The sequence below is a fragment of the Chelonus insularis genome, unplaced genomic scaffold (assembly GCF_013357705.1).
Source record: "Chelonus insularis isolate UGA/USDA-ARS -01 unplaced genomic scaffold, ASM1335770v1 contig_94_pilon, whole genome shotgun sequence".
NCBI classification, from domain to species: domain Eukaryota; kingdom Metazoa; phylum Arthropoda; class Insecta; order Hymenoptera; family Braconidae; genus Chelonus; species Chelonus insularis.
In genome coordinates, this window is record NW_023276783.1 from 4,343,549 (window position 1) to 4,360,955 (window position 17,407).

At 29.7% G+C, this 17,407-nt stretch overlaps 1 protein-coding gene across 3 annotated transcripts in view; it reads left to right on the forward strand.

Annotated features, from left to right (window-relative positions):
• LOC118072781 (Down syndrome cell adhesion molecule-like protein Dscam2) overlaps window positions 1–17,407 on the forward strand; it is a 109,680-nt gene that overhangs the window by 85,887 nt on the left and 6,386 nt on the right. For all 3 annotated transcript variants that reach the window (XM_035092889.1, XM_035092890.1, XM_035092891.1), the window contains exons 12-20: window positions 4,020–4,139; window positions 5,366–5,545; window positions 5,735–5,882; window positions 8,541–8,839; window positions 10,449–10,594; window positions 10,683–10,837; window positions 10,906–11,087; window positions 14,182–14,490; window positions 17,040–17,336. In XM_035092889.1, coding sequence (XP_034948780.1) covers window positions 4,020–4,139; window positions 5,366–5,545; window positions 5,735–5,882; window positions 8,541–8,839; window positions 10,449–10,594; window positions 10,683–10,837; window positions 10,906–11,087; window positions 14,182–14,490; window positions 17,040–17,336 — 1,836 coding nt within the window. The remainder of the gene's footprint in view (window positions 1–4,019; window positions 4,140–5,365; window positions 5,546–5,734; window positions 5,883–8,540; window positions 8,840–10,448; window positions 10,595–10,682; window positions 10,838–10,905; window positions 11,088–14,181; window positions 14,491–17,039; window positions 17,337–17,407) is intronic.

Genomic DNA, 17,407 nt, shown 5'->3' on the forward strand with positions numbered 1-17,407 from the left:
GCTTTTTTCATGTTTAAAAAATCCTGCGGCCATCACGGTCAAGAAAACCTTATCGAACCTTCTACGATAATAATGCGAAAGAAAAATGGGGGTTTTGATTGGAGAAGTTCTGAAATACGGGCCCACATAGAAAAAAAATATGCTCAAAGTATACAGAATTTACAGTACATATGTACGAATACATTTTTTTTCATGTTAGAGAGATTTCGCTGTATCATAATTAAAAATTTTTTTAACTAATAAGGAATCAGTTTCTCAACTTTTCGATATATTTTTATTATCAACTAACTTCACACATCACCCATTATATCTATAAAAATAATCCCAACATTACCTTTGAAACAATATTATTCAATGCTGTTCTCTATGTATATATACGTTTATACAGAATGCTCTTGCTGTTTTTAAAAAAATGTTTGTGCGTACAATAGTTTGTATTCTGGTTCGTTTTACATATTTTGATAACTAATGATCCCGAATCGAACTTTTACTCGAAAAGTTTGATTCGGAATGACATCAACTCCGGACCAATTTTATTCAACGCGTTATTGTTTAACATGCACCTGATGATATTCATTTAATAGTTCTTTTTTTCTAAATTTTAAGGGGACCAAATGAAATATTTACATTTGAACGTGACATCCAATCTCTTAAAATGAAATTTACTCTCAAAAAATGTATTTATTAACTAACACAAATATCTGTTTTTGATAAATAGTATAAATAATTTAAAAAATTGACAACATCCATATCTACATCAATTACCAGAGAAACCTGATTATGTTTGAATATTACATAACTCACAGTACCATTAACACAATACAATAATAATCTAATACTAAACAAAGCTAATAGGCAAAGCTAAATCAAATAAAGCCCAAAGCTGACCTAGTTGCAGTTGTAAAAATATCATTTGCTCCAAAAAATAACTACTTTTCTATTAAAGGCAATCATATTTAGTTGAACTCATCTGTACATATTTTGCACTCAAACGGTTCTATTAATTTTATATCTAATAAAAGAACTTATAATTGTTAATTGATTTGATTATTTAAAAAAACGAATACATTCTTTGTAAATAAGCTGACTTTCGTAGTTATTCAGTACATTGGAAAATATTAGGTGAAGTTTAGAATCGATAGGATCGATCTATAGTAAATAGTTCAACATTTTTAACAAATTATTAAAATATATTAATGTCAAACATAATAACATGTAAAGAACACATAGTAATAGTAATGCACGAATATTTATGTGCAAATTCTCATGGATTATATCTCATTGAGAAATTGTCCGCCGATGTGATGATCAACTGTATTGATCGATGGACTGTTAATGCTAACTACTGCACAATTCACAGCACGATATTCCAGGCTCTGAGTGTCCAACGCTGGGTGCTACATTAATATCAGTTTACGCGACAGTCACCGAGTATGAGAATGAAATATCGTAAATTCATATTACGGGATGAGTGGAAACCGATGCACCTGTGTGGACCATCGTTATCTCATCGTTTTCGTGTCGTTTGTGATCACTTCCGATGACTGTGCTTAATGAAATCGAACGCTCTTTTCAACGCGATAGTAATTAACTTTGAAAATCTAGCTTTTGCCATATGCTCTGTTAATTTCATTTTTTATCTATTCACAATTTTGCGGATTTTACATGAATAAAATATATGAAAGGCTTTCTTCATAGATTGAATTATAACTGGGAATCAAAATTATGATATTCTAATTATATAAATTTTCCCCATGATTCAAATCAAAAACAGAAATAAGTTAATTTTTAAGCCATTCATCATTTGATTGTTGATAATTAAGAACTAATCAAAAGTTGCAAAGTATAATATAAAATAGTTAATATCTAGTAATATTATGAAGATAATAATATTCAAACTTTTTTATATTGGAATTAATTCATTACTAAAAACTGTAATGCCCCAGATAGATACAGGTAAATTAAATGAATTTATCAGTTACTTACTCTGAAAAAAAATTATTTTAGAAGCAGTCCAAAGTATAGCTAAAGTAGATTGTTGTCACAGCAATATTTATGCCTACTCTAATGATCTAATTTCAACTTCTCCAAAGTCATAAATGACAATTACTAGATCGGTCCATTAAAGTTACATACTATGTACTTGCTGGGTGGTTTTTTTATAAGATGCCAGCCGAAAGAACTCAAGACTTAATAGCTGACGTTTTCAAAGTTACTGATAGAATTGTTTATATATTTTCTATGCCTTCTGATGTCTAATGTTCAGGTATATATATAGTGCAATGACCCCTCCAATTAGGGCACTCAGTAAGTGGGGTCATTAAGAAGAGTCCAACTGGGTCAAATTCCCCAGAGAATTGTCCTAATTGACGTCGTCACCCAACCTATACCTGATCGTCTTCGATTTAAGATCGAGTATGTGTAAAACTGAGCATAAGATCGCTGCAAACACCTCATCTCAAAATGTCAGCAAAACCAAAGTTGATGATTCCACCAGCAAAGTATCAATGAAGAGATTCAAGGCAATTACTTCAGACTCAATAAGTGTACTTCAAAAGGCCAATAATTTCTTACAATGATTAATAGTCATGGAGAGCTTAGATCTTCTGGTCCGTCCTGGTGAGGTACAAAATGTCAAGAAAGTGAAAGTGTCACGTTTAAGTCAGACGTGATCTACCGGCATCCCTACTCTTCATTAGCTTCATTTCATTACTCTCTACTGAAGGTCCTTCCGTACATTGCTAGATTTCGAGCTAACTGGTTAGCTAGATTTGCTTTCAAGCTGCTGTGAATAACATATTGCTTAAAGGTTAATAAGGAGTAGTATCAATTCATCCTCACATAAAGTTTGTTCGTGTCTCGTTCGTATAAGAATGACACTGGTCTTACCATTAAAATATTGCATCATAGCCAACAACAAAGCCATCGGTGACATTGAAGTTTGGTAGCATAGCACTCAAGACTCCCTTCAGGTTCTTGATCAAATGATTTAGTTCGAAATCTAGCAACATGTGCAGTGGTCTTGAATTAAAGCAAATAATTTTGAATGTCAAAAATAATATCTGTGGTGTATCAGAAAAATTACAAATCAATTGATTTCCTGATTTATCAATGTTTTTTATAAGATTAATTTTTAAATAATTGATGATTTTAATAAGTTGGAAAAAAATGTGCTTTAATCTTTCTTATTTGATAATTGAAATTGATTCACCGTTGATTCACTTTAATATTTAGCCTTCTACTAAATCAAAATTGAACATAATAATAAAAGAAAATATTGATATATATTTAAATTATTATTCTTCTTTTTATATATAATAAAAGAAATTCTTCGGTCAAACTATATGGTATATCTAGGATAAAAACACGTAATTTTACGGTAGGCATAACGTATCGTAGTAAATTTTACGATACTTCGTTGTGCATTTGTATTGCCAGTAACAATTTAATTGTTTTAAGCATGGTTATATTTGAATTTATATTACTAATTGAATATATATATATATATTCTTATTAATTCGTGATTTGGCAATTGGAGCTGACAATGACTAATAATTCAAAAATCTTTTTTATCAAAAATCTTCATTTATTTTTTTCTCATTTTAATGAATTATAGTAATTATTGCCAGCTCGTAGAATATTTTAATGTAGAATCTTTTATGAAATCGTTGAAGTTGTTTACGTAATTTTGTAGTTTGATTATAAAAAATATATTTTGAAATTGCATGCTCATAAAACGATGTTTAAAAAATATTGAATTATTTTTTTTTATATAATACTTGAGAAAATTTATTAGATTTGTTGATGAAAGTATATGCGTTTTGCTTTAAAATTTTCAATTTCGTATCATTAGAAATGATATCTTTGGGGTATTTGTTTACGTATCATTTGTTCAAAATCTCAGTAATTCATTGGATAATAAAATACCAACATGATACAATTTTTCATTTGAATCTATAATAATAAATTCAAATAACTTTTTTCTTTGAGTTTCAATTTTAATAGAATTGTATTTTTAGTTCCACCACGTTGGATAGTGGAACCTATCGACCAGGATGCTATTGTAGGTCATCCTGTCTCAGTGGCTTGCCAAGCTGAAGGATTTCCGATTCCTAACGTAACATGGAAACAATCTATTGGTAAGTCACCTCTAAGTCATTAGCACAACAATACGTTAAATTGTACCACTCTTAATCGTAATTGAACATATGTTTTATGATCTCTAATAATAAATTTTCATTCTTTGCTTTTTTAACTACAAATAAGTAGAGGAGAAGGTAGGATTATGAATCACTTTTCAAATCATCAATTATCACTTCTCGTAGTTTCTTTTTATTGCCAAAAATTTGACTTTTAATATATTTGTGGGTTAATTGATGAAAGATGCATCGTGCTTGAACCATAATCCTACTTCCTCTTCTAATATTTATAATATTTCATAGTAATTTGCACTCATTTATTATTAAAGAACATAATATTAAAATCATTTTATTCATAAAATTTCCAAGATAAAAAGTTTTCAAATGATGTTATTTTCATCAATTTGATTGTAAAATATTCTACTGAGCAATAAATCGCAAGATCAACGATTCAAGTCTTCTTAGTCTTCATTAAGTTGCAGCTTCATACAGAAACTTGATTCTATTCATCACAAATTTTGCTGATCGTTACATTCACTGTGTTCATGCTGCTCGGAATAAGTTGCACAAGACATAAAAAGAAAATTAGATTCATTCAGTTTTTGAACTTTTTTTTGTCCAAAAAATGACGTCAAATTACTGTAATATCTTTAGATACTACTTTTAAAATACATAACTATGATTTATTCCATAAAATATTTAATGATAATAATGCATTTTAATGGGCTAGATATTGATTAATCTTTGTACTGATTTTTATACATTGCCATGATTTATGTAAATCTTTGAATCATTATAATAATTAAAATGCCAGTAAATGTTTTTTTTTATTAATATAGTAATTCTTACTTTTATTAGATAGTTGTAAAATTAAAATGAATATCTGCACACATATACATACATACATACATTCATACATACATACATACATACATAAATGACTTTAAAAAAATTTATAGCAGAAAATTTAACCCAAAGTGACGGTAAAATATCCTTTAAACGCATGAAAATTTAAATAGACACATGTGAGTAAAGTTTACCATGAATTACTTGGTAAAATTTACTGAAAAATCGAAGTTCAAGCGGTCTTACCTAGCTGTAAAAGTTGCATTATATCCGATATACAATTTATTAATTGTATAAAAGCTGTTTAACTACTGTTTTGGATAAAAAAAAACTTTGTCTTTGAAATAACAAAATATATTTCAAAAGAACTTTTATCTTAGGTGAAACTCCTGGTGACTATCGAGAACTCGGATACGGAGGAACTGAAGGTATAGAAATTTCAAGAAATGGCTCATTGGTGATTCCTCGTGTATCTAAAGAACATGGTGGATTTTACTTGTGCCAAGGAAGCAACGGAATTGGTCCTGGTCTTAGCAAACTCATTCGTCTAACAGTTCATGGTAAAATATTCATAAACTTACAACTAGCACGTTTAGGTATATTTATGAAGAAAACTATACATGATACAATAGCATCGTATGCCTTTATATTCTACTTGAATCATGAATGTCGAAAAAACTTTTTACGATAATATTATTTTCTCAATCTTAGAAGAGACCGTAATCATTTCTTATTATTCTTTTTTTCAGCTGGACCACACGTAGAAGTGAAAAATCCCCAAGAATCAGTAAGAAGAGGGGAAACTGCAGTATTACGATGCGAAGCTGATGGTGATGCTCCTTTGGATATTAGCTGGAGAAATCGTGCTGGCAGGATAGAACCAATTTATGATTTGAGGTTCGTATCCATTTAATTTAGTTGAGGAATGGAAGACATGAAGCTGTCAGGTAAAATGAAGCATCCATCAAGTACGCCCTTTTGTCTATATATATATATACAACATGATTCACGATTACTTACATATAGAAATTAGAAATGAGATTGAACTTGAAGCTTGAATAAGGTAATTCTATAATATAATCGACCAATCAGAGGTCGATGACAAGTAAATTTTTGCAAGAAAGGGGAGATTTTATTTATTTAAATAAAATTGTAGAGTGATCAACATCATCTGAAAACTATTTCAAACTTAATAAGTTGAACCTATAAAAAAAGTGACCGCATTGAAGTACATACCTATATGATGAAAGTAGAAATAAAATTGTCTATTTTAATTGTTTCTGGGTAAAGAAGACGGTGGTTGTTATGCTTCTTGCATTTCTTTCAGTTTGTCCCTTCACCAGATGCCGAAAATAAAGAAACAATTTAATGCTGATAAGCGAAGAAGAATCAAGTACAAAATTTGTAAATCTAAAAATTCCATCACATGGTGATCGATGATCATTTGTATGAAGATATCAAATAATTTCCTGGAATTTTTTACATGCATTGAAAAATAAGAACATTAGAATGACTTTGAATTTAAGGAGATGTCAACACACGTTTTCCACCTACCACTCAGCTCTTCCCCTCCGTGCTCAAAATTAAAAAAAAATTAACTATAATCTCTACGATGAGCTAATAAAATACAATGTCGAATATAATATGTACGATTACATTTATTGGAGTAAAAAAAAGTCTAAATACTGTGTTCAGTATTAAGAGAAAAAAATGAACGTTTCATGAAGTGTAGAAATGTCAGAAATATTCCGCTTTTTTCAATTTACACCGAGGATGAACTAGGAAAAGACTATCAATGCACGATGTAAATGTTGTTCCCAGGAAACAGTTGAATATTAAATTAAGAAATTTTTTTTTTTTTCAATTTTTACTCTCGGATCATTTTATTGCACTAGTTAAAATCAGAATTGGAGCATAATTTGTGCTAAAATTAAAGCAAGTTCCCGTTTTACCCCATTTTAGGAGTGAAATAATTAATTTTTCATATGTTTGACCCGATTTCGTGTTTCTACGCATTGAGACGAAGAGAATGAGTGGTCAAAATCGAAAATCGGACAACTTTGATTTTTCAACCCTAAAAAATGGCAAGTGGTACCCCTTTCCATTTTTTTTGGCCAAAAAATAAAAGTACTCCGATTTTCGAGTTCGACCACTCACTCTCTTTGTCTTGATGCGTAGAAATGCGGAATCGGGGCACCCCCCGGAAAAATTCACTTTAACACCCTCAAACAGGGGTGAAACTGGATACAAGTTTCGAATCATCATCCCCTTGACTTTAAACCCTTATAACTCATGAACAAACGGACTAATAACTGTTTTTTGGGACGTTTTCGAAACCATAAAATTTGAGCTATCTGACAGTATCCATTGATTTATCACGAAAAATTTCTTTCCCCCTTAAAATCGCTAAAATATTTAAAAAAATACATTTTTGGGGAGTTTGCCATCTATTTTAGCAATTTTGCGGGTGAAATAAATGTTCTAAACATTTTTTATGGATATATATCTTTAGCTTAGATTCTAGATTTTTTAAATAGCCCTTAAAAAACTCAATCCGATAATTTTTTCACGAGATATGAAGACCCAAAGTCGAAGAGTAGATGATTTTTGACCCTTACTTCGACTTTGGACCTCTATAACTCACATACAAGTCATCTAATACGGGTATCTAATAAGTCATCTTGTACGGGAATTAAAAAAAAATTGCATCATTGTATTTTAAATACACATATTTCGATAATTCTCCTTTAGAGTAGTTCAAATTATTATTTTTTCACTAATAATACAAAAAATAATTCTGCCTAGTTTTCTTCTGAGTTTTATCATAGAGCCATAAGCTGATATTGAAATTCACATGGTAAAATTCGCAATTTTATTCCAATAAAAATTTATAAATTCCTACAAAATTATAATTTAAATAATAAACAACTCACAATAAATACAGCTAAACATTAAAAGTATAACTTGATGTTATATTGTACTATCCGAGTCTTTGTTCAAGTTATTTTATGTAAATTTATTAAAATGAAAGATAAAGTAGCAAATATTACACACAAAAGAAACAGCTAATAAGTATTCATCCCTGCAAATTCTACCTCAATTCCATTAAGTGCATTGTGAGTTTATACTGCTATATATGATGAAATTTGTGTAAATTATGTTGATAAGAAACGACGTTGTTTATTTATTATCAAAAAATGAATACGTTCTACCTTTCCCCACGGCTATCAACATCAGATTTACCTTAAATTTGTGTATTAAACCATTGTGGAAATGTGTGAGTATGCAAATTTGCTCTGAAAGTATTCTCAAACGTGCAATAGTAGTGGTAGAGATATAATAGTGGTTTGGCGAAGTGTAGAGTAATATTAAAACGGGTCAGACAGTGTTTTATTGAAAATATTAATGAAAATGAAATGAGTACGTAATATATGGGGTATAAAATAATATATTGAATTAAATGGTAAAAGATTAAGTCTATTTGATCTTTTATATAATTGATTCAAAGTCCTATTATTAACATAAGACTGATTCAACTGTATGTATTTGATGTAGGTATACATTAGAAAATAATTCAACACCACGAGGCATGACGTCGGTATTACGAATAAGCAAAGCTGGTCATGAAGACCGCGGGGAGTATGTGTGTGTGGCAAGCAATGCTTATGGCGTTGATAAAGCAGCCATTCATCTATTGGTACAAGAACCACCAAATTTTCCACGAAATTTACACGTCGCTGAGCAGAAAAGTCGTTCCATTCTCTTGTCTTGGTCATCACCTTCCAGCGACTCAGATTCACTGAATCCAGACTCACCAATCACCAACTACATTGTTCAGTATAAAGAAGCAGACGGTATGTATCCTCATGAAATTTACAAGAAAAACACTACAAATGTTGCTTCTTTTATTATCATTACATGCGCCATAACATTTTAAATATTTTTATCACTTGGATGCTTTCAGCAATACGACATTCAATAATGAAATTAAATAAATAGAATGAATGTATTGAAAGTTTATTTTCGGTAATTATCTAGAAAATAGTCCTGCTTTCAGAGGGAGTGGGTGGTGGTGGTCAAGCTTGACTTACTCTACACGACAGTAAAAAATGGTTAAATGTTCAATTTGTATCAATCAAAAAACCAATTTATTTCAATCAATAAAAGATGTTCCTGAATAGTTGAAATAAATTTGATTTATCATCTAATAAGCATCTTCTTGATTGAATAAAATTATAAATCACTTCAAGAGATACTTGTCTTGGTTTTGATTCACAAAAAATGAATTATTATTAAATTGATAAATTACTCTTTGAATTAATTAAATACTAGATTACAATTACTAAATGACATTATAATATTAACAGTAATTGAACAGTGCCATTTTTATAACTGTAAGTTAGTGAACATGCATTGTTTTGCAATGATTTTTCTTGTTTTATTTATAAAATGAGCAGTAATTTTTTTCTCAATGTACATAAAAGGTCATTTATAGTCCAAGTTTAACTCTTAAGAGTGAATAAAATTAAAAATTTATGTTTTATAGCTTTCTAAATAAACCTTTATTCGCAATTTTTGACCTCAAATCACTAAGCAGTGAATAGTGACCGCAATTTGTTCTCACCAGAATTATGTTCAGGTGGTTTCCCTCCACTCTCATTTGCTCTTTCCAGGATTCGAATTATTTTCTAGACAATTACCTTGTTAAGAATAATATTTATTGAAGTATGTTTAACTTAATTTAATTTTAAAAATATACAATAACATAGTGTTTTTATATTTTATACTTAATGTACAACATCAACTTTGAATACATTCTAACATTAGTAGTACTCATTTTATACTGTTTCATCTTTACCAATAAAAATCAATCGTATTAGTTGGAGGTATCTAAGGATAAATTGAAAGAGGTTGAAAGGTCAGTTATCGATATCAATAATTAAATGATAATAAAATCAATTCTGAATCCATTCAATAGCTCTTGAACTATTATCGACTGTTTTTTGAAAAACAATTTCTTCTTAATTTGATGATAAACTTTATTATTAAAAATAAATGACTTTGTAATTTTGCAAACTGTAATACACAATGGATTTTCACAAATCATTCACAATGTTTTATTTTAATCACAATTCTATTTGAAGATTAAAAGCATTTTGTGGAATCAATCTTTGATGATCGTTACATAGTATGGTAATTTAATTTATAACATACTGACAAATAAGATTTAATATTGTTTTTCATTTCAATTAACTGTTTACTCATTATCATGGATAGCTATAATTTACATTTAGTTATATCGATTAATAGAATGAATTTCTATATCTGTTTTAGCCAGTTAGTAATAAATTGATAAATACTTAAATAAATTGATAATTGAACCTTAATAACTTCTAATTGATTCACAAAAACGTTTATCCGTCCGAATAGTACGTTATAAGCGTCTCTTGTATGTACTGGAAGATGTGTGGCATGACCACAACACGCAGCTGGTCGCAGGAGACAACACGGTCGCGCTGGTTTCCCAACTAAAACCTGCTACAACCTACCACTTTCGAGTCTTTGCGGAAAATCATCTCGGAACATCAGCCCCCAGTGATATTCTTCATGTCAGTATCGATCAAATCATTCGTGGATCATCGATGCATGGAGCACACATTATTTGTCATCTGTATGATCAATAAAATGGAAATACAGGTGCAGACCGATGGCGAGATCCCTGGAGGACCACCAAGGCAGGTTATGGCAGAACCAATGGGGCCACAGCAGCTTAAGATTACCTGGCAACCACCTGATCGATCGTTGTGGAATGGCGAACTTCTGGGCTATACTATCACTTCCACTATACTAAGGTAGCATCCTCCATTTCATTAACTTGTTTATATTCAACATGATATTCGATAAGATATTTGTGTCACAGAGATGATGAACAAACCGCCAATGTTACTCGGGTTGGTATTACTGGAAATGGGGACGGAGCTTATGAGTACCGATTAACTGGTCTAAGGAAATTTACTGAATATAGTATAGTGGTAAAAGCTTTCAATAGTAAAGGAGATGGTCCAGGCTCTGATCCTATAATAACACAAACCCTTGAGTCTGGTAAGTCAACTTTTTTATAGATTATTTATTATTTCTGATCATTATTTAATCTAATTTCTCATCCTTAGACAGTTATTTTAAAAGTTATAGAAGTTTCAATAATATAATTTATTATGATAAATAAGTGAAAATTTGATATCTCTAAGAATTCTTAACAAAATTCACATTTCTAAATAGAATCAGTAGTTCAGTTATATCTTTATTAATAATCTTTCAGTGAAGATATATAAATTGCAAAAATATGAATTAAAAACGAACTTCAAGTATTAATTAAAGTAATATAAATAAGATCTTACGGCCATGACTGTATGTAAGGATTTTTTTTAATTGACTCAAGTAATTATACAGAAATATCAAAGAAATTTTTTCATCGCGTTAAGAAGAATCTGAAAATCTCTTCAACATTCTGTGCAATCATTGGCTAATTAACATAATTAAAATTGACTTATATGCATTTAGAAAGAATCAAATGAAACTTTTTAAAATATTTATTTGATGTAATGGATCTGATTTTTCGGGTTAAAAATTTTAACATGTTTCCATGTTTTGAAGTTCCCAGAGTCGGAATTGATTATTTCTAAAAAGATGTTTGTATGTGTGAGTGTCAAATGAAAAGCTGGAAGTTTGGTCAGATCATTTGTAATTAACTTCTTGAATTAGCAGTATAAAAACTGGATAATGGATATAGACCCTACATTTAACAATTAAGTTTAGCAGAAAAATCAAAATCGTTAGAAATATTATAATAATTAAAATCAATTAATGGACATGGCTGCTATAAGTTGATATTTAGAAAAAGTTAAAGAAGTCGTCGAGAAATGGAAATAAGGTCTAGAGCAAATCATGAAAGGCAAATCACAGAAGGAGCATGAACAAATGAAAAAATTGACGTCAATATTCGAAGAAACTGAAAAGAAAAATTAACATCATAGAAGATTGGAAAGGTGAAGTAATTTCTTGGAGGCTGGGTAAGACTGGTCTGACTAAACTACCAACTTTCCATTTGATGTCCTTTGCCTCGAAAACTAGAGGCCACTTTATTAAAAATTTCATGTTTCTAACATTTCATTGATTGGTTCAGAATCAATATCATTATTTGTTCATCTGCTGTCACAGTAATTCTTATGTCTACTCTAATTATCCACACAGCTACTCGTATAGAAGAATTTCGTTCCCCAAAGATATCCCGACGTTCCCCTCGTGGGACTATGAGGAACAAAATTTTTTTTTAATTTTTCCTCTCTACGCTTCACGCTACACAATGTTTTCTACTTGCTAAAACAATATGCATATAATGAAATAATGAAATATTAGCGAAAAACAGTAAGACATGAAAATGGGTATAACTTTGATGTTAATAATGCTACAGGGTTGATCGAGGGCTTAAATGAAGGATCTCGATGAGAGGAAAAGAGTCGATATAGTTCAAATCATAATTGTCGCAAAATTCATGCAAAAATTAAAGCAAGTTCCCGTTTTACCCCATTACAGGAGTGAAATAATTAATTTTTCATTTGTTTAACCCGATTCCGCATATCTACGCATTGAGACGAAGAGAATGAGTGGTCAAACTTGAAAATCGGACAACTTTGATTTTTCAACCCCAAAAAATGGCAAGTGGTACCCCTTTCCATTTTTTTTGGCCAAAAAATAAAAGTTCTCCGATTTTCGAGTTTGACCACTCATTCTCTTCCTCTCGATGCGTAGAAATGCGAAATCGGAGCACCGCCCCGAAAAAATTCACTTTAAGACCCTCAAACAGGGGTGAAACTGGATACACACTAAAAATCATGATCCCCTTGGCTTTGAACCCTTATAACTCATAAACCGATGGTCCGATAACCATTTTTAGGGATGTTTTAAAAACCTGAAAATCTGAGATATCTGACAATATCCATAGATTTATCAAGAAAAATTTCTTTCGCCCTTAAAATCGCTAAAATATAAAAAAAAATTACATTTTTTGGGGAGGTGGCCAACTATTTTGGCAATTTTGAGGGTGAAATCAATGTTCTTAACATTTTTTATGGATATGTATCTTTAGCTTAGATTCTAGAGTTTCTAAATAGCTCTTAAAAATCGTTATCCGATAATTTTTTCACGAGATATGGAGACCCAAAGTCGAAGAGTAGATGATTTTTGTCGTGAAATCTTTGGGGAACGAAATTCTCTTATACAGGTATTATTATTATTTTCTGGATAGTTGTTACAACTATCTTGATCAAATGATTAAGTGAAGTATTGCTAAAAAGCAAATGAAATCTTTAGGGACCTTAAATCATAATGACATATCAATTAAAAATTTTTATACGAAAAATCAAAACCATTGCTACTTCCTAAATGAAAAGTTAATAATTGAAAGTAAGTCGGCACATAACTTAAAATAATCTAAGTAGACTTCTTCAAAAGACTTTAAACTACCAAAAACTGCAAATGTTTATCCGTAGTCTCATTTTATATATGATTTTCCCATGAATATGCTTCTAATGAAAAATTAAATTTCAGTCGTGCTCATGCAAAAACTATAACAATAATAAACAAAATAATTTATTTAAACGATAATAATAACAGTTTTTTATTTCAATAATTTCATCTGTTATCAGTATTATTTTTTGTACATCAAAAGGACTTTTGGAAACAATATTGTTCAAGTTAACAATATTTTATTTTAAAAACACACTGAAAAAAAAAATTGTAGCATCAAGTAAATATTATCTAGTAAATTTTATCTATAGTGCTAAATAAATAATTCATTCGATAAATTATTAAATATTTATTTCAATTCATCATTTGCTTAGCATAAGCGATTATTCACTTGATCCTATAACAATTACATATTCACTTGATATAAAAATTTTTTTTCAGTGTATATTTAGCTATTCTGACTAATTTAGATTTGTTAAAATATATTAAATAAAATATTTTTATAAAAGAAGATTTATGTTTGTATTATTCACAATTGAATAATACTTCAAATAGTCAAAATAGACATTTATTTGTCTGTCTTTTTTAATAATAAATGAAATATGAATTGATAAAGTATCTCATCAGATATTTGTATTAAGTTCTATGGAAAGTATAATATTTGACATAGTTCCCAGTGCGCCACCACAAAACATCGCTTGTACTGCTTTAAGTGGTCAAAATATTCAAGTAACTTGGAAAGCTCCACCAGCAAATAAAATACATGGTATCATCATAGGTTACAAACTCCTTTACGAACCCTCTAATGAAGAACTTTTAGAAGTGCAATCATCTAGAGATACAAAAACTACCCAAGCACTTAGCACTGTTTTACACGATCTGCGACCTTTTACAAATTACACAGTTCAAGTTTTAGCTTACACTAGAGCTGGAGAGGGTGTCAGTAGTGCTCCCATTTCATGCATGACCGAAGAAACAGGTAAAGTATTCAAGAATTATTTCAACTTAAATCAACCAAAAAGTTTATAATCAATTTATCAGTTCATTTAATAAAATTTTGAATTAATACTTAGAATTGGGACTCCAGATCTAATAACTAGATAGATGACTCCACGATATGCACAGGACAATTTTTGAATTTCCCCATCAATTGTACCTGCATTTATCTTAACGTGGCTCCTTTTACTCTGTCATACTTTTTGTACTGTAGGAAATTGATAGTTATTCGAATATTCTTAAGACAAATAGGCTGGAGCCCCAATTCTAAACAAGTATTAAATGCTTGTATCTGTAAGTCGAACTTAAATAAATAATTATACATACAGATTTTCATATAAACAATATTTTATTCATTTATTTGTGTAGGTACAATTATTATACATATATAAATAAAAATTTTTTGATCACTTTTTGAAAAAGTTAGCAGCATCTTTTTTTTTCAACTACTGTTTAAGCTCTATTTATCAACTTGTGAGATAACTGAAATTGTTTTTAATCAACAAGTTTTCATTGTTCTATAACGACATTTTTTATTAAAGAAATATTTATAGGAGAAGGAAGGGTACAAGTAAAGTGGAACGCGAAGAAAAAACGCATTTGTATTAATAAATTAATCAATAAATGATCAAATAGCGATGAATTGATACATTTTTCCCTGCATTCCACTTTATTTTTCATTCCACCAATTGTTTTTTACTTCTCTGCAAGATTTACAAAAAAATTATTAATTAGAGTGTTGAAGAAATTCAAAAACATTCGAATATATCTACAATTCGTTTCATCCAGTTCTTGAAGCTTTAGAATGTTTTCCATTTATCTGTTGTATATAGGTACTTTATCTTTATCTTATTCGAAACTCCTTGTGTTTATGTGAGTTGTTCTCCTCCTTTGTCTTATTCTTGAGTGAGTTTTTTTCAAGTTTCTTTGCGTACCTTATCATAGGCTCTATAGAGGAATCCACTTTGACTGCAAATTCTAAACACTCCTCTTTTAGATCTCGATCCTCGTTCACTCCGAGAATTTCGGTGAGTAATTGCTTTTTCAAAGAACGTCTCGTACTTCACTAGAAATTAGACAAAGTAAAATGCCACATTTTTCAAAAACTTCCATATTCAGAAACATGTTAATTTTATTCATATTATTTATATGATCAATATTATTCTTACAGAAATTTTTTAACCTTTGTTTATCGCTCGTGTTAACAAAATTGTTATTATTGCATTGTTGATAATAATGACTAAATAGTCTAATTATCAAAATTATCCATACATGAGAAATTTACCGTACATACATGTCTCTCTTAAAACCAATTCAAACTGATGGGATTCAGCTTGATTCAGAAATCCTAGTTGAAAACAACAAGAAGTGGTAATGCTTTATGGTTTGTTTCTAATGCCATTCAATTATTTAAGACTGCTAAAAATGTACATAAATCATTCCGTTAAAAGTACGAACACAATAACAACTATTTATTATTTAACAGTATTAAAATTAATTATAATTTATGATTAATGTTTTACATTTGTATGTTTTCACCTGCTTAAATACTTCCTAGGTTATTTATGTCGTATTTATTAAATTCACTGTAAATTGCCTGATCAACCCTTAGTCACTAACAAAATTACAACATTTTTTACGTGACTTAATGACATGGAAAGATAAATTTTTTAAATGCATTAAAAATGAAATATTCGTGCTAATATATTTATTTCTATTAAAAATTCAATCTTTAGAAACATTAATTACTCTTTAATTATTATTGACTCGTGAATTATTTACAATATTAAAAAGTAAACTATTTTGAAGTAAAGCTTTTGTTCATTGTACAGAAATATAAAAGAAAATATAAGATTTTACTCGTGTAGTTGTCCCTCAGTAGAGCTAATCACTACCATCTCACAAATTCATTAGTTGACTTAGGTTACATTGAAGACCCAACATGTAACTGCGGGGAAAAAAGTGAAATGCTTAATTATGTACGCTGGCAAAGTGAATTATACATTCCTCAAAGATCCAGGTTGATCAGAGTTCTCTGTAGAATGAAAATATATCCTTTATTTTCAGTAAAATCACTAATAGCTCACCCTAACAGCAAGACCTGACAGCATATGTTTCACTCTCTTCCATCATGCCACATTAAAGTATAATCACTCTACCAATTGTCAATCTTAAATCAGACAACAACAATATATTCAATCTTAAGAATTTCATGCATTTACCATAAATTTTATTATATAAAAATTTGTTGTATAATGCTGTTAAACTAATAGAAGCTTCTGTTAATTTTTAAGGGATTAAAAAAAATTATGCAGTTGTAGAAAGAATTATTTTTCTTACATTGAACACACTGTAAAAAACACTGTAAAATTGTTTAATATAAAAACTTTAAAACGTTTAAAACAATCATTAAAATTTTTATTGTAAGCAAAATACTAATAATCGTTTTTACATCTTGATTATAAACTTTTTGTTTATTATTTCATTGTATCACAATTTTGTCTTTTTTAAATTGTCCCTTCTTTCATTTAGTTCCTGATGTACCTGAACGTGTGAAGGCAATTCCAAGTGCGGAAAATATTGTTATAATATCTTGGCTGCCACCAAAACGACCAAATGGCATTTTGACAAAATATACTGTGTACATTCGAGCTTTGGACCAAGGCCAAGAAGTGAAGATCATTAAAGATTTTTTACCTCCACAAAGTTTGCACTATGAAGCGACAGGGTTGAAACTTCGAGAATCTTATGAAGCTTGGGTCACTGCCTCAACAAAAGTAGGAGAAGGACCGAGTACTACAGTCATCAAACTCCAGCCAAGTTCCACTGGTGAGTAATAACTTCATCTAATTTATTTTACATTTAAATTGCGATTAAAATTATTTCAAATGTCAAAGAAG